Genomic DNA, 24,886 nt, shown 5'->3' on the forward strand with positions numbered 1-24,886 from the left:
CTCTTTTAACTTGTGTATTTATTATATCTTTGCATGTATCTTAATTATTTTTAGGTGTGAACATTCCATTTTCACGAGTGGGATGACGTCCTTTAGAATAGTGAGTTTGAAGTTTGGGTATAATTTAAAGTGGAAATTTGGTTCTAAAGGGAGATTTTGCCAGTTGTTTAGGGCTCATGAACACACAGACCACACACAAACCTAATCTGAATCATAATTAATTCTCCAACCTATCTCTCTAGAACTAGGAATTATAGATTGAGATGGTTTCTCTCCAGTATCTTGGAGCAGATGTATGCCATCAAGAGGGCAGACATGGTGGTTTAGAAGGAGCAGGAATCATGACACCTCTGTTCTAGTCCCAGCTCTGCTGCCAGGTTGCTTAACATAGAAGTATGGCACACCTTAGAGATTGCCTGGTATCCTACACAAACCCACATACTTTATGACTCATATCAAACATTACAACTTTGTCTCTTGGTTTTGTGTCACTCCTAATAACCAGTGAAGCCCTGTATTCAGAGTAGAAGCCCACGTAGAGCCAGGGCTGGTAGTCAAGTACCGATCTTCAAGTATATTACACCACAAGAGTAAGAATCAAGGTGACCTACTTATGGTGACAGGAGTTATTTACTCAAAACTTCAAAGTGGAGTTTTGTGTGTGTGTGTCAGTTTTCAAGAGCATCTGGCAACTGCTTTCTATGTTTACAGCATTGCCCAAGGACTTTCATTCCATTTTTAATGGCTGTTGCTGAAATAAATTATATTTGTCTGCTCATAGCAGAGCACAAAAGATGCCCCTTAAGCTTTCCCACATGCATGGGGAATCTTTTGTACAAAATCAATATATTGTAGCCAGGCTGAAAAAAATTATATGGAAAATTAACACACATGAAACACCTGAAATGTCTCTGTGAATGAAATGAGCTCCTGAACAAATGGCAAGGGCCGTGTGGCATTCATAACTGCCCAACAGGGTACCCAAGGGAAAAACAAAGAAATTAATTTTATGTAAAATGAAAGATTACTTGATTAAACAAAGATGGTGTGTATTTCCATTTTTACCTTTTAGTCAAGTATTTTTCCCCCATTCTTGGTTACTTTAGGTAGTAATAGGCATTGAATATATGTTGTTATACACATGAGAATCATTTCACATTAGAAGACAATTACAAAATTTATTTGAGCATAGTAATCAAACTACAGTAGAAATAGGTAGAATTAATTGATGATTAATTATTCTTCCACTTTAAAAAAGTACCTTACGTTAGAGATTCACTTATGATATACGAGGCTTTGCATGTCTGCATAAATGTAAGAATTTATATACCTTATGTATATCTTAATATTTTTGATAATTTGTATATCTGCAATTACAATCATGGGCAATATATTCTCCAGATAATTAAAATGTATCCCTTCAAGTAGTAAAATTTTATGGAAAATTTTAAATGTGATGAAAAATTATCTGAATTTTTTTATTCTCTCCTCTCATTCTTGGAAAGAAAATTGAAAAAAATCAGGCTTTTTTTTTCTAAGAATTTAATCCATTATTATCCATATGAATTAATTGTCATCATAGTACCATGATGCCTCTGAAATGTATATAGTTTGCCCCCTTTATATTGTTCAATGCCCAAATTCTTATCATTTCTTAGTTTGCCTACTTTTTAAAATTTTCTGTCTTTTCCTCACACACACACAAACTTTCAGTGATCCAATTTCTTGTCTCCATGCCTGATACTAGACGATGAACACAAACACACACACACACTCACACACACATACACGCACACATGCACACACACACACATGCGCGCACACACACACATACACACAAGCATGCACACACACACACTTACACATACACACACACACATGCAGACACACACATACACACACACACACACACGTTCCCACTCTCATTTTCCCACCAGCCTATCCTCTGTCTTCATAGCTTCTAGCAAATAGTCCGTAGGCTGGGAGACCAGCTACCAGGCTTATGAGAATAATACCTAAAATTAGTGGGGGTAAATCCTGAGTCAGTGTGACTTTTAGGGTATGGACATGATGAAATCCAATATGGCTGCTTTGGAACCTCTCACTTCCTTATCCTCTGTTAGCTCTGGACATTGTGGGCCGTCATGGCTTCACTTTTCTGTTGAGGGTTTCCTTCTCGGACAATTCTATTGCCTATGGCCCTCTGCTATCCTCATGTCAACATATCCTTTGTCTTTGTCATTGCTGCCTCCTCTCTCTTTTCCCATACGTCCTGCTTCCATGAGACAAGGCTGCACCCTTTCAGACTTAAGGCTTACCCTGAATCACTCAGGACCTTGGGTGTGCCCTTGTCAGCAGAGATGAGTATTGTTGGGGATTCTGTGACAGATGACTCATTGAAGTTCTATTTGGGTTTCATTTTATTCAAAAGGCCAGTAAGAAGTAGTTAAGATTTTCAGCTTTATAGTCAGAGAGTTCTACTACTTACAACTTTTGGCGAAGTTAGTAGCATTTCTGAGCTTCAATTTCTTCGTATAAAACAATATATTGATAAATACTCCTTATAAGATATTTGTAAGGATTGAACAAAATGAAGCATGTAAAACATACTTGGCACATAAAATTCAGAGTTTACCACATAGTAAGTGTTCAATTAATGCTAGTTGATTTTATTATGATCATGATTATTATAGTTCCATAAAAAATGGTAGTTAAGATTTTATAGATATCCATAAAATTACATATAAATAATTTAAATGAGAGCAAAGCAGTTCTTTTTAAAAAATGTTTAAAATAATAATTCACTAGATAAATGATGTTCAAGTGTTCCCTTATACCAGGGTTGGAGGGACTTTGAAAAAAGTAGTTGTTTTAAGGAAAAAAGTACACTTTTAGTTAATCAAAGACTTCAAATTAAGACTAAGAATAGAATATATGTGTTTGTTATACTGTCTCACACACATGCACACATATAACCATATTCAATTGCCATTTTTATAGATTAAAAGCAGTCATGCTGAGATATCAGCCCACAGATACTTAGGTTTGTATACATATGTTTTCTATAAGAAAAAATACCAACCTCAACATTTTCCATTTATAAGCATACAGCTTGTATGTATTTGTGTAGCTATATATATTTGTATATGCATTTATAAAGTCATTGGTAAATATCCCTCACCCCTATACCGACCCATAAAACACTGAAACTTGGACTGCCTGGAAATATTTTGATTCTTCCACACCCTTGAAATGCAAGACATTGCCTTCTTCCACTTTTAAAGATTCTTTCACATAAATTAGGATTCTAGAGAGTGTCTTCAAAATGTTTTTTCTATGAAATGCTCACACACCTGACTGAAAAGTACAAAATCTAATCAATCAATTGTTTGCTTGCTTGCAACTTGTCAGATGTGCTGTTTTCTTCTTTTATATTCTCAGTTAATTTCAGTGACCTGTTGTGTTGAAATCACAGGTTCAGGGTCAATTTCTAGTGCTATGATCTCCCTAATGTTGATGTCTCAAGGACTATCCTTGAATAAATAACCTGATTCACATGTATTCTGATGTTTGGTAAATACTGGAAATATATGAACCATTAGCCACATTTAAGATTTAAAAAGAACGATTGAAGAACTGATTTCTTTATAGCAACTCATCAGAAAATAGGTAAGAGAAAGGGCTGTGACTTTTTACACTGTCTCTGGTAGCAAGGCTAATTGCCTTCTGTGTTCTCGGCTAGTGTTGCTGAGGCTCATAATTACCAATTCCACATTTCAGGAAGTTTTCTCTTGAGGGTTCATCTGAATTGAAGTGACCCTCTGCCTCAGCTTTCATGGTCCTCCCCTGAAGTCAGTCTGGTGGTGGATACACCACCTGGATTGAAATTGGTTGGGTAAAGGAAGGGAAGATCAGGATAAAGTCAACAGCTGCTAGCATCAGGTCTCAGGTTGCTTATTGACTGAATGTTGGCTGGTGAAAGACAGACATGCACCTGTTTGTGTCTCTATTCTACCCCTTTAGATGACAAAGATGTGGTTGTATAGATAAGGCTAAATGAAAAGAATGAATAATGATTCATTCCTAGGACTTTCTAGATTTATTTGCTGATATTGGTGTGGGCAAAGTCTTTGAACTAGCATACCTGGCTCTTAAACTTAGGTCAGATAAGCTTTCTATATGTTTTATTCTTTCAACTGTTATCTCTTCTAGGTAGGTTTCCTGGAGTCCACCTGGCAGATGGAGTATATTCTTGCACATTCCCAATGTGCTTGATACATAACTATAAGATAACAGTTGTCTGCATTCTCTCTCTTTGGTGCTGTATTTAAACTGGTGACATTATAGCCCTGCAAGTTGTTGCCAGCTATCCTGTGACCAGGTTGATTGCCAAGAATAAGTGGGTTAAGAAAAAGACTAAGAAAACAATTTCTGATCACATTGTCTGAAACCTTATCATGACTTACTTAAAGTCTACATTGGATTCTTTAGTTACATGATCTAATAAATTATCTTTTTGCTTAAGCCACCTTAAATTGAGTTTTGTCCTATCATAAAAGTTGCTAATCATGGGTATAGCTTTCATGGAAGATCTTTTTCGCATCAGGCTGTGAGCACATGAAGGGTAGGCTTGGGCTTTTCTATGTCTGTATCTCCATGGCCTACGAAAAGTTTTAAAAATAGCAAATGTCCATCAATATTTGTTGAATTATTAATAATAGAGGATGATTGAACTAAGAGAGGATAAGAAGCAGAGGGACAAATGGAAAAGCCATACTATAATTGTCTCATTAGAAAAAAAATTAACACTTTCATTAATTTTTAACTGATAAAAACTGAAGAAGGACAGTGGGACTGATAAGGGAAAGAGCAAACACGTGGTTTGGAAGGAAAGATTATGTAACATTAAACAAATGAAAGCTAGCATAGCAGGAAGGACTGACCAACAGGCAAGTAGATATATGAATCTGAAGGCAAAGAGAGAGGCAAATACTCAGTGTTAAAAAGTGCCTGTGTATATTATAAATCTTTTCTGCAGCAGTTGGAAGCCATGATAGAGAGTGTGCAAAATCAACAGATGTATAAGAAATAGACATCCAAGAATGGAATCTTACTGAACTTCTATATGGTAGGTGATGAGAGAAAAATAAATTGATAAAAGAGGAAAGAGGAAAAACAATTAGAGAAGTTGAAAGGGACTAGGAGAGGTCAACACAGAAGGCAAGGGGAAACATAGGCAAAGACAACTTCTGTAGGGTAGAAGGAGGCAGTGGAGGAGACATATCAAATGGCTTTGATCTTCATAGTAAACCATAAAGGTCATTTATAAAGAGTGAGAGAAGATAAGAATAGGATTCAATTTTTTTAAAAAGTAGAAAGATTTGCAGTACACTCTACAGGAAATGTCATAGAAAGTTTATTACACATGACTCAGTGTTTGCAGTCTACAAGGGGGTTGAGAAAGTGAATGAATGCCCATCTGGAGTTTGGGATTTACCTATGCAAAGGTGAGTGGATGAAAGGACAATAGATGGAGAGACCAGGGATGCCAAATGGACCATTATTAAATTCCTGACTCTGGGATTGAGGCTAAGAAGACAGCAAAGGGAGGCTAGGAAAGCAGTGATAGGATTGGCAGGGATCTAAACTCAATGAGAGGGAAAATGAACTCATTAGAAATTAAATAATAATAAAGGAAAAATAAGAATATATGGTCAAAGAAAGAATTTTAGACATAAAGATCAACCTTTTAACTCATGCTTTCAAATCAGTTCGTTATTACAAAAAGTGTAAACCACTTTGAGAGATAGATACAGTCCTCTTTCAGGTCTCCGGAAGGTTCCCACCAACGTCTGTCCAGTGATGCTTCTTTTACTCTTCCATCCAATCTTAGTCCAGACTTTTTTTTTTAATTTTTAATTTTTGAAGAGACATGGTCTCACTATACTGCCCAGGTTGGTCTTGAACTCCTGGCCTCAAGGGATCCTCCTGCCTCTGCTTCCAAAAGCACTATTATTACAGTTGTGAGCTGCTGCTCTCAGACCCATCAAGTCTATTGTGTCTATCTGTCTTGGTCATTTACTAAATATTCCTCCAATTTCTGTCTTCTATCTAACTGAATCTCAAGACCTTCTAAAAAAACTTATCACTGGTGCTGACACTTGCAATGTTCAGGAAATTCAAATATTATGGTCTCTCTAGATTTTAAAATGTTTCCTAGGTGTCCAGTTTTACAATACCTATGCATGACATTGGACTTCAGAACTCTGCAGTACTTAACAAAGAAAAGAGTCATGCAAAAAGTCATGGGATTGAAACCTCTATAAGCAATATGTTGATATATAAATCATTTATAATTTCATCTGAAATAATCTTTAAATCTTAACTATTTAGGTAAAGCTTAAAATATACAGCAAGATGAGATTACCTGTTTTGGGTTTATTTTTAAATGTAAACAATGGTATAATCTGATTTGTTCAACGAATGAAACCAGCCAATTAGCCGAATTTGACCAGGAGAGGCTAATTCAATGTGATCCTAAATATAACCAGTCAACTATAACTGCTATGTTTTAATTGGAAGGTGGAAGACAGCAGCATCCACCACCCGCTAGACTGGACTGGCCAGCCTTCCACACTCTGCTAGTGTCCCTTCCGTAAGAAGGAGTAACAGTACAATATTGCTATTAAGAGTGTTGTCATTACCGCAACAAACACCATTTCTTGAGTACTTATTATGCTTCACTGTCTTTGCACTGTGTTATGTAATTCATACACCCATCTCAGAGGTATTTATAACTACCTCATTTTATAGATTAAGGAAAAAAAAAACTCTAAAGGTCAATCTACCCTTATCGAAGGGACCTTATTCAAACCATAGTATATAATAAAAATACCAAAGGTAAGCTGTGGATGAAGCTTTTACATTGATTTTCAATGCGTTGCTACTCTAAAACGTAGCCTGAATTAACTTTCAGGCATATGCTTGCTAACTGGTAAGTAATTAAAAACAAGCTATCTAATCTTTCTGGAAAGAATGACTTTTTTTGAAAAAATATGAGTATTTAAATTTTTCAAACATACCAAGTTAAATTTCAAGAAAATACAATATCTATTTCATATATGTTACCATAACAACAAAAAATCCATAATATAACCATAATACTAGGTGTACCTTTTGATGGTAGAATTCTCAAATCATTTTCCCAAGTATAGAATTTGTATTCATGGTTTTGACAACAAATTTTATACAGTTAGTTTTCACAAAAATAAGTTAATACCCAACTATTTCCTTTTTCCTCAGTTACTAAAAATGTGTGTGAAATAGCATCCTCTTCCCACACGTAGTCCCTTCTCCGACATCTTCCTGAAGTTGGGGGGGAAAAAAAGAAACAAACAAACAAAAACCGGAGGAGAGATGGCAGACAAGAGAAGGGAATGTGTTCCCCATACATAACTAAAAAGGGGAGGGCAGGATGTGGTATATACAAGAGAAGCATTTTCTCCATAGATAAATGACCTTCTCTCTCTCAAAAGAGAAAAATGGGTTTACCATTGGGTTCCTGCTGACCACATCTTTCTGTGTTGTTTGTCCTCTCAAGTGATCATAAATTTTAGTTGGTATTTCTTCACATCTCTTTTTTTGGGCATCTAATTTGGTTATTTTTGACATTTCAACAGAAGAAAGGATCCAGTAGGTGGAATTTAAAAATTTTGTTTTGTTTCAGAAAAATAACAGTCCATAAAGTCAGAATAAATGAAACCAGTAAACTACATCAATGCTCTTGGAATGGATACCTTTATATAATCCATTGACATCCTCAATGTCATTAAAGATGACTTTTGAGTAAGCGTGTATATATGCATCTTTAAATTGCTATTTGCATACATTCTGTGCAGTACTTCTTCACTATCATATGAATCTGTAGCCCTTTAATTAGTTGATTTATTTTGTGTTGACATGGAAATTGTGATGGTGGTATTTAGATGTAATTATTAGTATGATTCATTAAAACCATTAGTGCAGACTTGAGCTACATAGAAAATCATAATGTTATTAAATGCTTTGGTACTATTTGTTATGGCAACATATCTGATTTAAATATTTCATTTTCTTGAAACATAATTTAGTGTTTTTAAGACTCTGAGTAATTTATATTGAAATAGTAATTCTTTCCACAAAGATTAGACTGCTCAATACCTATAAGTTAGTAAACATTAGGCAACTAAAGGCCAGTATTTAGGATGAAGCCCAGTGTTAAGTTAGGCAAGGATTTTAGATATTTAGATCATTTAAAATTAATGTAAAAGTTTTGACTCATAGTTTGCCTTTGGTATTTTTATTATGAAAGACTATTATAACTCAATGTGTTTGAAAGCAGATATTTATTAAGTGATAGGAAACTTTAAGGGCAAGATTACAAAATAGTCTTAATCTTAATTTCTAGGAAAAGGTTAAATAAAACTGACTACTAAAATAATACACAATAGAAAATACTAAATCATGAATATTTTATAAATATAACACATATATCTTTAGCTAAGAGCTATTAAATGTGCGTCATTTTGTACCTTTATTTCATTTGTAAGAAGTTAATAATGGGTAAAGCTCAGTAAATAAAATAAGGTTTTCCTCAGTAGAGACAGTCTCTAACTATTAATAGATTTCCTGTCTTCACTTGACTTCTAGCCTTTACTATGACTCTTCCCCCTGTATAATTTAATTTCAAAGTCTTATTTATGTGATTGTTCTTTTGTGTATCATCTGCCTGATGATTTAACTTCGGGGCATTAAAGAAAGAACAAAGTAAAGTTTGGTTACATTTTCATTGTAGGTAGTTAAGTTGGGTCATAAAGTCTTTTCTACTTCCCAAATCTAATTATTGTAACAGTTGTTAATTATTTTTGTTTTGTTTTGTTGGTAAAATTTTCTAGAAACTCTTCAATATAAAGTCGCAGAAAAACAGTACTACTTGCTTTTTACTGTTTTAAACTTCCATATTGCATTTTTATGTTTGAATTTATCTTTATCTCTTCCTGCTCCAAAGAGTGCATTAGCAATTTTTTAGACTTTCCTGTGAAATGTAGGTAAGAATGTTTTAGAGATTTTGCAGGAAACTTGATGTAATTGCTACCAATTGAAGATATTACATGCCCAGGTCATTTGTTCCTTGAGTTGATGTTTTGGAAAGGATACACAGAAAAAAAAAGAAGTAAGAAATTAAGTAAAATATAAGCATTCAGTTAGAAATGGTTCTACAGCTTTTTCCTTCCGTTTTTTTTAAATTTTGTAAGCTACCTCAAAATCTAGTATTGTCTTTATGATTGATTTTTTACTATGTGCAATATTGACATTTGTGTGGAGGAAATGAAGACATGCTTAGCTATTATTGGAGTCCATTTGGCTACTAATGGTACTGATATTCACATATTGCCATCTTTTTTTTTTTTTTTTTTTGCAGTTTTACTAAAGGGAGGAAAAAGAGAGGAAGAGAAACCATTTAGAGACTGTGCAGATGTATATCAAGCTGGTTTTAATAAAAGTGGAATCTACACTATTTATATTAATAATATGCCAGAACCCAAAAAGGTAAAACCAGAAGTGTTTGTTTACGAGATGTAAGCCAGATCCCAGTTGAAGTGCTGGATAATCAGATTGATTTGTGAGCTTGTTAAACTGGAAATATATAGAGAGATGCCTGAACTTTTTTCTCCCAGAGATACTCTGTTTCCCAGGTCCATAAAGGATGAAAACCTTATTGTACAAAAATCCCCAACCCCCATAACTTTTCTTTCACACAAAATTTTGCATTTATTCCCTGGTGTTCATAGGATGTCCCACTGCTCATAAATGTTTGCCTTGTACAGATTACATGTTGAGTTCGTGTCTACCGTGAGTGTATGGGAAAGAGAAGCCATCTTCCAAAGACCCAACAATCCAGAGAACACACGTCATATAAAGTCAAATACTGCGAAGAGAGGGAGTGGTAGATATAGCTATTTGCAAATTACTGCTCCTGTTAGGATAGGATAAACATTTCCTATCTTACTTCATAATCTTGAAAGAATTTGCTTTCCATATTTACATAAAAGAGTGGGTTGGAGGATCAGATTCATCAGTATGTTGAACAGGACCCAAGGTAAACTTTGGAGTAAGCAAACATTATCTTCCTGCTGTGACATCTCTTTTGTATACTCTCTTCTACCATTTATTCATTAAATCATCCATCCATGCCTTCATTCAGTACTATTAAGTGGATGTCATGCATTTGTCAGGAACATAGGTATACAGCAAACAGTTCCAGTGTAATGATAAAGATAGACAATTATTTAGATAGTTATGAAATACTGTCAATAAGTATAGCAATATAAATTGTCCATTTAAAGCATGGTATGTGGGAAGTTTTGAGGTGAGACAGCCAAAGAGAGTGAGATTAGGGAAGAACCTTGCTCTTTAGTGTCTATGAGTTTTAGCTGGAAGCCCAGGGTCCCAAGTGGACCATGTACCTTTGCAGGATAAAACGACTGTCCTCCCCTCATGTCCCCACCTAAATTACTTGTCTTTTATCCCCAGTTCCTCTGGGGTCTGTGCAATGCTCTTGGAATCTTCTCTGATTCCCTTAGGCAACTTTACATGACTTTCTCACTACCAGAATTCTAAAAGGCAGAGATTGTGCCTTTTATCTTTGATTTCCTGGAACCTAGCATAGTTTCTGGCACATAGTAGGTCCCAATAAATATGTGCTGGAATAAATGAATGAGTAAGTGACCTGCTGATGGCAATATCAACACTTCCATGTAGTGCATAGTAAGTCAGTTTAACTTGCTTAGTCTTCCTGATTGTTAGTCTCCTTTGATAGGCAAAGGAAATGAATCTTGGAGCCCAGTTTGCCAGATGCCACTTAACTGGCAACCCAGGAAGTCTGGACTATAGTCCAGGTCTGATACAGTTCTCCCTTTTACCACTGTCCTCTCTCTCTCTTGATTTCCGTAATGAATCGTTGTTTATGTTAGCTCAAAGTGGTTTCTTTTTCCCCTTTGCTGTGACAAAATTTTCTTCTTGAAAGATACCTTCAATGTTGTCTCTAAGGGGGTAAAATGTAGGAGTGGAGTGGGCACAGGAGGGAGGAAAGGCAGGAGGCACTGTTCTGTACTTTGCTACCTCAGCCATCTACCAGAGAAGTGTGGTTTTGCCTGATTTTCATTTTTGATTTCTGTGCAAGATTTCATTGAATCCCATGGCTTAAACAAGCAAACAAATGAAAAATGGAAATACAATGGCAAGCCTGGGAGTGAGGAGATGAGGATAACTTATTCTAAGGAAGATATCCTAAAATCACACTTAAGCTTAAACTCAATTCACACACACACACACACACACACACACACACTTCATAAACACGCACCATACACACAGCAGATGAAGTATGTGAGAATTTGTTCTGGAGTAGGAGGTGGAGCTAATATTTGCTTTATCATTTCCCTACAGTACTACTGAAGACCTGAAAGAACCTCTACATTATTGTCAGTTCCACTATAGTTTATAATCTGACTATAAAAATAAAATTGACTAAAAATATTAAGTGAACTTCCATTTAGACTCATAGTGATTCTATGATATACATTAATCTAAAAATAATTTGTAAGTTTTCAGATCAAGAATATTCACAATTTTAGATTATTTTTTTACTTCTCACCAGTACCACCATGTGGCCCGTGGGGAAAAGGGTGCAGTGCAAATACAGCTTTAGTCCTTCTACGGACTTTAGTTCATATATAACCACAACTACACTCTAGTTTGAAACATGAGATGCAAATGGTACACAGGCTATTTGCAGAACCACTTCTCCTGGTAATGTGAAGAAAAAGATCCCACCTCAATTCATAATCTTGATAGGTTTGCTTTCAATGCTTACATAGAATAGAATGTTCGTGAATCCAATTCACTCCTTCCATGGCTGGCTCCTGGGCTGGTTTCATCAGGAAAGCAAGATTCAAGCTTACGCTTGTACAAAATGATGGATTTTAAATATGATAGAGCTTTTGGGTTTTCTTAAATAAATAAAACTTAGAATATTAAATTCACAAATGTCAAGTATCTACTGAATTAACTTCTGATATTTAGTCTAAAAAAATAATAACCTGAACAGGTTAGCAGTAACATACCTATACGTACCCACAAGGAGCAAATTGTATCAGTGCTGAATGGCCCCCATGGCTTTTCAGAGAGAAGAACTTCCCACATTACCTGGTCAGGACTATTGTTAGATTTAGATTTAGTTTTGTTGAAATACTAACAGAGTGTGATGAGAAGGGGAGATAATTGAGCTGAAGAGAGAAAGACTTTGGCCTTCTTCTGGACTTAGATGCTCATTCTCTTGTTTTATTATTTCCCTGTTATAATCGTAGATTCTCTTACAAGTAGTAACATTGTTCTATAATGAAGATGGGTATTTCAGACTGACATACATACACATTTTTGCAGGTAAAAAATTGAGTGTTTAATCCCTTAGTATAATGGCATAGCATAGCACTGGTAAGAACAAATATTGTATGAATTTCCTCAAAAGTAATTTACAAGCTGATTAACAAAATAGCTCAAATGTGTTGTGCATTTACAGTTTGCCAGTCTTCTTCCAAGCATATATAGATATATAGATAGATAGATATAATATATACTATATATTATATAGTATATATCTATATATCTACTATGTAGCTATATATCTATATATGCTATATAGATATCTAGATATCTATATATATATGCTTACTGTATATGTATGCTTGGTATATGTGTGTGTGTGTATGTGTGTGTATATATATATGTATACTCCTTCATTTACTCTTTTCAACAACCCTATGATATAGAGACTCCCATTATCCCTACTTTTCAAAGATAACCTGCCCCAAACAAATTCTTAGCAAATATTGAACACTGACTTTGAACCAAAGGAATCTAATTCTAGAATACACCCTTTTAATCAGAGGATTAAGCAGGATCATTATGTTAACAATAATTGAAATTGTATCATTTATAATTTTGAATATGAACTTGTTGCCCCATGGGGTGGTAAACACATGTATGACATGTGAGCTACACAGGCAAGGGTTTATGTTTAGAAAATTAGGTAAGTTGATTCATGTTCTCACTATAACACACCTCATTCTCACCATCCTATAATCTCAGTTTCTTCCATCTTGAAATAAATTGTCAGCATTCTGTCAATCCTATAAAAAGTGCTAGCAAAATTCATCTTTATGACTTTCACCCTTCCATGTAGACTATACATTGTAAATAGGGAGGTTGGTGCTACCCCTGCATATGCTTAGCCAAAGCATTGCTCATTATGATGTTTCCAGAAGTTTTGGCAAGGGTAAGAATATCAAGGCAACCCACACAAAAACAGAAGCATCAGATATGCATGGTATAGACCAATAAATAAACTAGGGTTATTAAAGGAGAGTGACAAAACAATGAACAGACACTATTCATCTTGTAGTCAGTGTAAGAGTTGCAAGTATAACAGGATTGTAATACAGTAATTTTTTCAGTTGACATTGTTCTATACCAAAAAAAAAAGTCTTTGAAAGTTAGAGAAATGTTATTTTTTCAAATGTAGAAGTCAAAGACGGTTTTGTAGGACTATTTAATTTTTCAAGCAGAAAGAAAATTAGATTTAGGTCATTTCTATATTTACCTTTTGCTTTTATATTATTAATGTGTTTATTTTTCTTTCTGAATTCCCTTCAATGTATAGTAGTAGGAAACAGGACTTTTCCTTTCATTTTATGTTTCCAAAACCAAATGCCTAGTTTCATCCAGAAAACAAACCATTTAATCATTACTCTGCTTATTGTAAAATATTAAAAATTTGATTCTGAACTCACAATTCCCCTAATTCTTGGAAAAGTACTATAACAAATGGGTTAAGCCCTTTTCATTTATGGTATGGAAAAATAATTAATATTCACAAGTCTAATCATTCCAACCTCTATGGAACATAAAAGTGTAAAAACTGCGTGAATCAAATTTCCCCGTTTTGTTTGGGTTTAAGCCTCCGTATTATGTTAAAAAGTGCTTAATGCTTGAAAGCTTTGACCTTGCCTGGGATAGAAGCCAGTTCAGTCATTTCTTGGATAGAGTTAAGCCTAAGTTATATGATCGATAAATGCAATAGCCATAGTTTATGTAGCAGGGCCTTGTTCACAGGAAGGACACTGCCAGATAGCGCAGACCACACAATACTGGCAAATGAACTTTTCAAGTCTTTCATGTCTCAAATCTTTCTAAAACCTACCATGTATTTTTTTGAATTTCCTTCATCTGTTAAGCATAGGGATTTTTTTTTTCTGACTAAAAAATAATAGGCTTTTGTTTTGTCTTTGCTAGAGTGACTCCAACCTCTCAAATATACATATATGTGTGTGTGTGTATATATATATGTATACATAATGCATATAGAAAGGCGACATGCTCAAAGATTAGTGATGCCAATATTATAATAAATAGAGCCTAGAAATCATAATTATAAGGATAATTTATCGAACTTCTACATGTTTTGGTTTTGTATATTTTCTATTATTTATAATAAATTATAAAATTTCTATACAATGTTATATAACTATAGTATATCAAATTTAAATATTATATACATATTAAATATTACATTATATACATACAGTGTATAATGCATGGCATAAATATATATTATGTCATCAGTAATATATGTAAGAGATGGGAGTAGCGTCAATGCCTACTAATGCCAAACGCTATTCTAAAAATTTTATATATATTAACTCATCAAATTATCAGAAAATATTTAAGAGATACATAGAAAGAGCAGAGATGGATTTTGAATCCAGGCAACGTAGCACTCAAGTTGGCGCTGTTAACCAAGGTGTTATTCAGCTCCATTGTTTCTGTATAACACAAAGAGCAGCTGTTATCATTGATGTTGTTAAGTCTTCGTAAGAACTGGGAAGCATATGTTCAACCCTTTAACCTCTCTGCCCCTCAGCTTCCAACTTAGTAATCTGCCTGGGTAATTTATATTTCCCAATGGTTTTTTTCTCTAGCTCTTTATTTAAGAAGCGTTCTCAGCACATCTGAACATTTACAAGTCACTGGATTCCTCTGTTTAGAAGGAAAGTTGTCTTTTTAAAAAATTTGCGAGTGGTTTAAAAACTCAGATGCCTCTGTTTAGAAGGAAAGTTGTCTTTTTCAAAAATTTGTGAGTGATTTAAAAACTAAGTGCATAGAGTTTTAATAATCTAGGTAACAGTAATTTAAAACCTGTAGAGTATAGTTTCCTCTCTGCACTCTACATTTATAAATGTAGTGATTCTTTTCCCTGAGTATATAAGTGGACTTCACAGCTTTGCAAACACAACTTGGCAAACTTTCAGGCAATCAATGTCCATTAGGAAATAAAAATTTGAATAAAAACATTCATTCTGGATTAACAAGTCAGGACATGATCAAATTTAATTGAGAAAATGGTGATATTCGTTGCTTCTAGCAAAATATTTCCTTGATATTTTCACTTCCCTTTTTTTCTCATTTAAATTTCACCAGTAAAGCTCCACTTTGACCACTTCTCTTGAATTAACACCTATGCCCTCTTGAAACTATGCCATCTGATTTTGTTCCCACAGGAATCCGCATTCTCTCTCACCAAGGTCACTAAAGGCTCCTTCATTCAAATTGAAGTTATATTTTATTAATCATTTTTTATCTTGACTTTTCTGAAACCTTTGATGATCACCTCCCCAACTCTAAATTCATCTCTTTCTTAGCATTTCATTAATCAAATTTTCCTATTTTATCTCTCCTGTTCCATCTCTATTTGTTTATCAAATATTCATTCAGTTCCCACTACAGGATAGGCACACCTCTAGGTTCTGGGGACAGCAGCAAATTGAAAGAAATCCCTGCCCATCTAAAGTTTTCTGATGTATTCTATCCTTCTCAGGTGTTCACCAAAGCCCATTCTTTGACTCTTCTCACTCTCTGCCACACACAACTATTTCCAACTTTTTCTTTACTTATTTAAGTAATTGCGTTTGTCTTCATGCTATTAACAAATACTTTTAAGCAGATTATTCCCAATAATTTTCAATTAGGTAGACATAGGGTTCAATTCTGAATCCAGTTCAAATCAATTTTAAATCCCAGATCCAGAGCTTATTGTTGAATATAATCAGTGGCAAATTACTGAACAAACTCTGAACCTCAGTATTTTTTCATCTGTAAAATGGAGATGATCATCATACCTACTTCCTACATAGGACTATCATGAGAATAAGTTAGAAAATGCATGTAAGGTGTTTATATTATATGGTCCTTAACAATCATGTCATTGTTAATAGCAATTCCTTTCTTACTTCCTTATGCTGTTATCCATATTTTTATCCTTGGTCTAGATCATCTCAAACGGCTCAATAAACATTTTTCTTCGGATATCTATGCTACTTCAAAGGCTAAGGTGCCCAAAACTGCGATCACTTTCTTTGCTAGCCTTTGAGGTGTCCAAAACTATGATCGTTTTCTTTGCTCGTGTTTTCTTTCTTGAATTTCTCATTTAGATTATTGTCTCCATGATTTTTCGGCCTATTAGAGCTGAAAACTCTGAACTCTGTCTCTTTAATCCTATGGGATCAGTCACTATCGAAACTTTGAGAGGTTTGACAACTGACCCATATTGTATTTATAATAATACCCCCAGCTGTAAGTGAAAACTGATGCCCAAGAATGGTTGTTGAGTAAAACAAAAAATAAATGAATAAGTTAATTAGAATTACAGAAGATAAAAGTGTAGCTAGAGATTATGTTGAGGACTAAGAGCAGGCGCAGAAGTTAAAGGATTAGTGGTGGTGGGGACGACTGGGACAGGAATCAAAATTTCAAATGTACAGTCTTGGAGGTGAGTCAATTCCTGGGGTTAATGAAGACATACTGTATGTGTGGCTGTTGTCAAAGTAGGGGGAGAGCCTTGGGAGGAGAGTTGTCCTATTTCATATGCCCACAAGTAGTCATGTATATCTTAGACCCTTTCACTCTGAGGAAGTACATGGACAATTTGTTCTTTGCATGATGTGTCTTGCCACTGCTTTTATACCCTTTTTGCTACTTGTGTTCCAAATGCAATGCTTCAGGGAAACCACTTGAGGTTTTTCCTTTAATCAGAGCTTAGCTCTGTGTCTTCATAGCCTGCTTGTTGCTGTTACATCATATCCCACCTTTAGCCAGCCTTCAACATGCTTTAGTATTCAGTTGTTGAGGAATAGTCCCCATTGAATAATCAAGCTGCCACATTCATGCTATGTCCGTTATAGTGATTGCTCTCCAAAGATAATCCCATTACAGATATGTTTCTCTTCTTGGGTAGACTCTGGGGGAAATGAGTCAATTTCTAAATAAATACCATTGTATTTTGAATAATTAAAATAAGCATAAGTCTTTGAAAGATTTGTATAAATTTTCCACATGGGCAAGAAATTCTTGTCACAGTCAGAAGAGATACAGTATGTCATGTTCTCCTGTTACTGCTCATGACTAAAATACAAGCAAATAATACATTCTCCATATGTTATGCCACAAATGTTGCCTCTAATGAAATATTGACTCATCAAGGATAACTATTGTAACATGTACATATATAAGAATTGATAGGCAATAAAATATGTGATAGTTAAAGACATGATATTTTAACAATTTGTTTTTATTCTTATTGTACACCCATTTCAATCAATTTAAAGTTTTAAAATTCTGAGTTGTGTGTTTTGGCAATCAAATGGTCTGTAACTTTGGAAATTTGGTAGCATTTCCAAAACTTTGAACATACTCAAATGCTTATTTTCATTTAAAACAAAGATATTTTTAGAATATTTTACAGTCCAAGATAAAGACTTAATTTTCAGCTGACTAAAATTTGTGCAAGTAATTTATTCATCATTGATGGAATTTAATCAGAAATAACTCAAATATGAATCATAGGAAGAAATAACCAATAATATATCTAACTTAACATTGTTCAAATGGTAATTTTAGTTTTTGTAATCGACAGACCTGTTCACCTTATTCCTATTTTGAAACATGTAAGATATATGTTTTTAAAGCAGAAGTATTTTTACTTGACTTTGTTTTCCATTTGTCAGGTATTTTGCAATATGGATGTCAACGGGGGAGGCTGGACTGTAATACAACATCGTGAAGATGGAAGTCTAGATTTCCAAAGAGGCTGGAAAGAATATAAAATGGTAAGATGGAAGAATTTACGGTGCCCTTTGCTGTTTTATCTTGAAGTTATCTTCTCCATACTCTTTGAGGAATCTTTGTATTTTTAGGTGGTTCTGAGTTATTTTTGAAATAAAATGATACACTAGTGTTATTATTTTCATTAGACCCAAAACACTCATAAATCATTTTCAGTAAATGATTTCCACATGTGCATCAGAAAGAAAAACATGTTACTGAAATTATTTGGTGAACTGTTCTGCATTGTTTGCACTTGTTCCTAGTTGAATGAGGGTGGGGGAAGCTAGAACTCAGACCTTCGCTGGATACATGAGCCTGACCAAGGGAGCTGTGCAGGGTTGCAGGTTGTGGAACAGGATGGGTAATAGCAATAGCCTCACACACATAACTGGCTAATTGTTGCTGGCTGTTGACTGGAAGCTTCTCCATGTGACCTTTCCATGTGGCTAGGCTAAGCTTCTTTCAGTAAAGTGATCCAGGGTTATCAGACTTCTTACATAGCACTTGTCATCCTCCAAAGACAAAGCAGAAGCTTTCAGCCTTTTTTAGTTTTATTAGACCCAGGAATGAAACAGTGTTACTTCCACTGCATTCTGTTGGTTATGGTTGGTCACAGGGAAAGTCCAGATTTAAGGCACGAGGAGTACACAAAGGTATGAACTGTGAGCCATGGTTCACTGGGGTCTGCAAAATAACAGCAGGCATCATCATCATCATTATCATCATCATCACACCTCATCTCTTTTTTTTTTTTTTTTTTTTTTTTTTGAGACGGAGTCTCGCTCTGTTGCCGAGGCTGGAGTGCGGTGGCTGGATCTCACTGCAAGCTCCGCCTCCCGGGTTTACGCCATTCTCCCACCTCAGCCACCCGAGTAACTGGGACTACAGGCGCCCGCCACTTCGCCCGGCTATTTTTTTGTATTTTTTAGTAGAGACGGGGTTTCACCGTGTTAACCAGGATGGTCTCGATCTCCTGACCTAGTGATCCGCCCGTCTCGGCCTCCCAAAGTGCTGGGATTACAGGCTTGAGCCACCGCACCCGGCCCTCATCTCTTTTTTAATGCTCAATATGCCAGCCCTATATGTAATTTCTTATCTAATTTTTAATATCAGCCCTATTAGCTAACACTATGCCCATTTTAAAAGGAAACAGATAAGCAAGGGTTGAAAGAATCTAAAATCCGGTAATCACATAGTCGGTGCCTATAATATTAAATATTAAAATCTGCTGAAAGAATGTAAAGGCATAGTAATACAGGAGAATCTATATTTATGGATTCTCATTCTTTTGCAGCTGAAACCTCTAGATAATTCGTGTCTTGATTTTTTGACAAATTTTCTCTCAACAGGTAGAGAGAAAGAAATGCTATACTAGCCTCGGTTCTGTCTTTATATTCTTGTAGACAGTTTGTAAAAACTATGGTTGATTTGCCTCAGTGTTTGCCCATTAATAGGCTCATAGTTGGTCAAATGACAGTAAATAAGGGGTTTGAATAAGTGAATGGAGGTTTCTACTGGTGTCACTGCTTTTACATTTTTATCAGATACTCAGTTGAACAGTCTGAAAGCACGTTTAAAAAGTTTGGACTTACACAAAGTTGGAATCCTGATGTCTTTGTTATATCATAAACTCAAGATGGAAAGGTAGGCTGAAGCCAGCAAGATATAATTCCACAGAGATGATTGTAGACTATTTCACCTAGATAAAAAAATACCTAAATTAACTGTGAGAAAACAGGGTAAGAGTGACAAATTGCCTTAAGGACTTAGTATTTGAAAGAGGTTTATTTGGTTCTAAGCTCATTTTGAATTAACAAAGATTAATGTACTCAGTATATATTACTAGTAGTTTAGGGGATCACATTAAATGCAGAACTCACTGGTGTCTGCCATGATCTGGTTACATCAAAAATATAGTTTCAATTCTGGAGGTTTTCAAACAAGTTATCTTATCCTAGGGGTTATAAGCAGGATGGGAGGAATTTGGAAATTACATCTGTAACAGGTAAACACCTGGAGAAAAAAAGAATTAGGCATAAACCTGATAGCTATTTTAGTTAACTGGATGGAGGTAGATGGTACTAGAGCCTGCTTCTCAAGATGTGGTCCAGGGACCAGCAGTATTAGCATCCTCTGGAAACTTAATGGAAACACGAATCTCAGGCTCTGGCCCAGATTTACCAAATTAGAATGTGCATTTGGACAATGCCTCAGAGGGTAGTGCAATAATGAATCGAGTAGAATTCCAAGAAGGCAAAATTTGACCAAGTATGAACAAAACTCTCCAGTGATTAATCCCATCACCAAATGGACTGCTTATTAAGTGGCAAGCCCTCCCCATCTTCAGTGGAAATAGAAGATAGATCATTATCTTTTGGAATTGCTATGGAGAATTGGAATGTTAGGTCATATTTGAAGGCCTCTTCCTGCCTAGGTGATTCTAAAAATATATGAGGGATAAAAGATTACCTATAAGGTCGGGCGCGGTGGCTCAAGCCTGTACTCCCAGCACTTTGGGAGGCTGAGACGGGCGGATCACGAGGTTAGGAGATCGAGACCATCCTGGCTAACACGGTGAAACCCCGTCTCTAGTAAAAAATACAAAAAAGAATTAGCCGGACGAGGTGGCGGGCGCCTGCAGTCCCAGCTACTCGGGAGGCTGAGGCAGGAGAATGGCGTGAACCCGGGAGGCGGAGCTTGCAGTGAGCTGAGATCCCGCCACTGCACTCCAGCCTGGGTGGCAGAGCGAGACTCCGTCTCAAAAAAAAAAAAAAAAAAAAGATTACCTATATTCGAAAAAACAGACTTTGAATTATGTTTATATTAACAGTTACAGGCCAGGCACGGTAGCTCAGGCCTGTAATCCCAGCACTTTGGGAGGCCGAGGTGGGTGGATCAGTAGGTCACTAGATCGAGACCATCTTGGCCAATATGGTGAAACCCCATGTCTACTAAAATAACAAAAAATTAGCCACGTGTGGTGGTGCATGCCTCCCAGCTACTTGGGAGACTGAGGCAGAGGAATCGCTTGAACCTGGGAGGCAAAGGTTGCAGTGAGCTGCGATCACGACACTGCACTCCAGCCTAGTGACAGAGCAAGACTCCGTCTGAAAAAAAAAAAAAATCATTCTGCCATTTACAAGAGGAGTGATTTTTGACAAATCACCTAACCCGCACCTTAGCTTTCTAACTAACTTGTTAAAATAGGACAATGATAATACCTCACCTACCTCACAGGGATGTTTCAAGAATTAGAAATAATGTAAGTAAAGCACTTTGGCACACTGAATTTTCAGTGAACAGTATTTTTATGATCGAAGTTGAAAACATCAAAGACACCAAAAATTTCACTTAACTATGCCAAAATTACTGGTTTGCAAACCATCTTAATTCATGCTTATTTTTACCACTAAAATGTGATGTGAAGAAGTCATCTGAAAATCAGACTATAGATAGAGACTCAGGCTAATCTGAAATACATTATTATTAAAATTAATGATAACAGAAAAAATAAATATAAAGTTGTCATCATGGTGACTTTCCAAAATGGTGAATTCTTAACTGTAAACATCTGCTGCCTTGGCAAGCTAGGCATGTTAAGTAAGAGATACTGACTTGTTAAGTATGGAATCAATTCATGTCTTGTAAGTATTTACCGAATATATCTATTTCTAAGCAATTCTTTTTTCATTATTGGAACAAAACTGAAATTCTGTACTCATCATGTTTTATGGAGTTTACCCCTCCTCCCTTTTTTAAAACAAGAAAGACTATCATGCTTTATTCAAACTTGAAACATTTATCAGATGAATGTCAATTTTGCATGATCAAAAAATGAGATAAGCTCCAAAATTTTGAAACATTCTGGCTAAAAATGAGGCTGAAGAATTTTTTTTATGGAAAATATTCATCATATGTTACAAGATGGTTAAAACACATGGTAGAAAGTGTTTCGGTTCTTTATCTAGTTTTTCTTTCACCTAAAGACAAAATAACATGACTCCACCAGGAATGGATATAAACTCCTTATGCCAGTTCTTATCAATCACGCCTACTTCTATTTCCTGCATCCAAAGAACTGCCTGCTGACTTCTTCAGCTAAGGGTGTACAACCTTCGGGATAACAAGAACTTGGCATACCCCAACTCTTCTCCAGTCTTTACCAATCTACTATTATATACACTAGGATGCTACATTTCTCCCTTGGGCAATGAGTGCAGAAATCAAGTTTTCTCTCTCTTTCTTTTCTGCCTTTCCTCTCTCCTTCCTTCCCTTCATACTGATTGATATCTATGGGCTGCCTCTTGCTTTGTAAGATTCCCATCACGTGTAATTACAAATATATATTATATATTATCATTATTTTTAAACCTCTGTCAATATGAAAGGTTTACCAATTTTTGGATTCTTGACATTTAAGCCTACAAGTCTTTTACCTAAGTTTAGCTTTCACTTAACCTTCTTCATGAGGAGATTCAGCAAAATCTGGTTTATGGATTTGTAAAGATGTTTGCCTGAAAGGAAAGTCTGGAGTGGGCTTTTTAATGAGGCACTTAGAGAAGGTATTAGTTCTTTCAAGTCATAAGGATACCCTTTAGTGGCCTCCAGCAATAACACTTATCAGCAGTACTTGCACATATAAAGTGCAATGAAGCTACGAGTTCCAAATAGTACCCTAAATGGCCTAATTTTATACTGTAGTAGGCAGTGACTGATGCCCTGGAGACAAACTTGCTTTATTTTGAGAGCAATTACCCCCATAAACAGAACTTCCTATCCACTCAAAAATTTCAGTGTGAGCACCATTCCTTCTGGGAGTTCTTTGTTTCTGGAAAGAAGTCGAGAGCACATTTTCAACTATATTTTAACATCTTCACATTAAAAAGAGAAAAAATGCATAAGACATTAAAAATTTTGAAATACAAAATGTGTTTCAGTCTTTCTTGGATTGCGTGTCTCAGCATTTAGAGGAGATGTACCATTCAACTGCATTTGAAAGTGCCCTGAAAGCCACAGCTCTGTCTTATCTGTTTTTTTTTTTTTTAATAATTTGTATGAAAAAAGATGAATCCCATGGAATACATGGACTGTGTCTGGTTTCAATTTTACTCCATCTATAAAAAGTCAACGCTTCCTGTGAGCATTATCAGACAAAACAAATAAAGTATCAGAGACAATTATTTTATTAACTTGGAAAAGCACAAACCGAAATTGAACATTTCTGCAGGTTTTCGCAAAAACTAACAAATGTTGATCTTTCCTTTGCATGTGTTTTTTGAGTAAGATGTGCTTTTTAAGGCCAATATTAAGTCAGCATTAGTTCAGATTAAATTTCAGTGCCTTTTTATCCCTTTATTAGAGAGCTAGAGAAGAAATAAAATCAATGAACAATGTATCTGAGTTACTGAATCAAAACCTTTCAGCGGATTGTGATTGACATCATTAAACATAGTTTTTACAAAAGTGCATGACATAGTATCCTTAGATTTTATTCATGAAAAAGAGGAAATTGTAATGTAATGTTTAATCATTCACTGCTGCTTTTTCAATATCAGCACAGAATTTCGTATATACTTTTATTTTTATTTTAATTTTATTTTATTTTATTTTATTTTATTTTATTTTATTTTTTGAGACGGAGTCTTGTTCTGTCGCCCAGGCTGGAGTGCTGGAGTGCGGTGGCACGATCTCGGCTCACTGCAAGCTCCGCCTTCCGGATTCACGCCATTCTCCTGCCTCAGCCTCCCGAGTAGCTGGGACTACAGGCGCCCACCACTACGCCCGGCTAATTTTTTGTATTTTTTTTTAATAGAGACGGGTTTCACTATGTTAGCTAGGATGGTCTCGATCTCCTCATTTTTATTTTTATGGAAGCTACAGGCTATTTGGGGTAAAATAAAGACCTGCGGTAAACTGTTATGTGCCATAATGTGTAAGCCTCTTTTGGAGCATATGCGTTGGCTGACTCTGTCTTTTAGGCATGAACATGAATTTTTGAAGGACAGTCCCAGACACGTAATCAAAACTTTCCTCCCCATAGGGACCTCAGTATGAAGAAGGGGTTTTACTCATGCATCTTTCCTGTGTACCTCGCAAATAATTTGATTTGATTAATATATTCTTTTTAGTTTGCACTTGGAATATCTATTCCAAATCACATTTATATGGATCTCTACCTTCAGCTCATAGCGACTAACATGTGCAACCTTTTACATGTATAGCTCTTTGAGTCCGTCCCAGATATACTGAATCAGAATCTTCATGGGGAGCCTAACCATCTATATTTTTTTTAAAAGCCCCACAGCTGTTTCTGATATGCATTCCTGGTTGAAAGCAATTATCACAATTATTAACTTATTAGCATGGTATAAGACCTTAAAAATTACCTCTTTTGTAGCTTCTAAAACTCAAGAGATATGGAAAGAGAGGGATTGAAAGAGATAGCACTAAGGGAGAGTTGAAGGAAACAGATACTTTAGTACCTGGAAGCAAAGGTAAGAATAAGAAAGTAGTCTGTGCTTTCATTAGTACTATAGTTTAGTCCCAATTGCAATCAGTTGGTTGTAATTTCTCATTTAATAATTAACTTTTTAGATTAAAATGACAATACTGACTTGTATAAACCAAC

The 24,886-nt window shown here is 35.4% G+C and overlaps 1 protein-coding gene across 3 annotated transcripts in view; it reads left to right on the forward strand.

The window, feature by feature from the left end:
- Positions 1 to 24,886, forward strand: part of ANGPT1 (angiopoietin 1) — a 257,588-nt gene that overhangs the window by 193,993 nt on the left and 38,709 nt on the right. For all 3 annotated transcript variants that reach the window (XM_011930937.1, XM_011930953.1, XM_011930946.1), the window contains 2 exons: positions 9,461 to 9,588; positions 18,159 to 18,260. In XM_011930937.1, the coding sequence (XP_011786327.1) occupies positions 9,461 to 9,588; positions 18,159 to 18,260 (230 nt within the window). The remainder of the gene's footprint in view (positions 1 to 9,460; positions 9,589 to 18,158; positions 18,261 to 24,886) is intronic.

The sequence above is a fragment of the Colobus angolensis genome, unplaced genomic scaffold (assembly GCF_000951035.1).
Source record: "Colobus angolensis palliatus isolate OR3802 unplaced genomic scaffold, Cang.pa_1.0 Scaffold121, whole genome shotgun sequence".
NCBI classification, from domain to species: Eukaryota; Metazoa; Chordata; class Mammalia; order Primates; family Cercopithecidae; genus Colobus; species Colobus angolensis.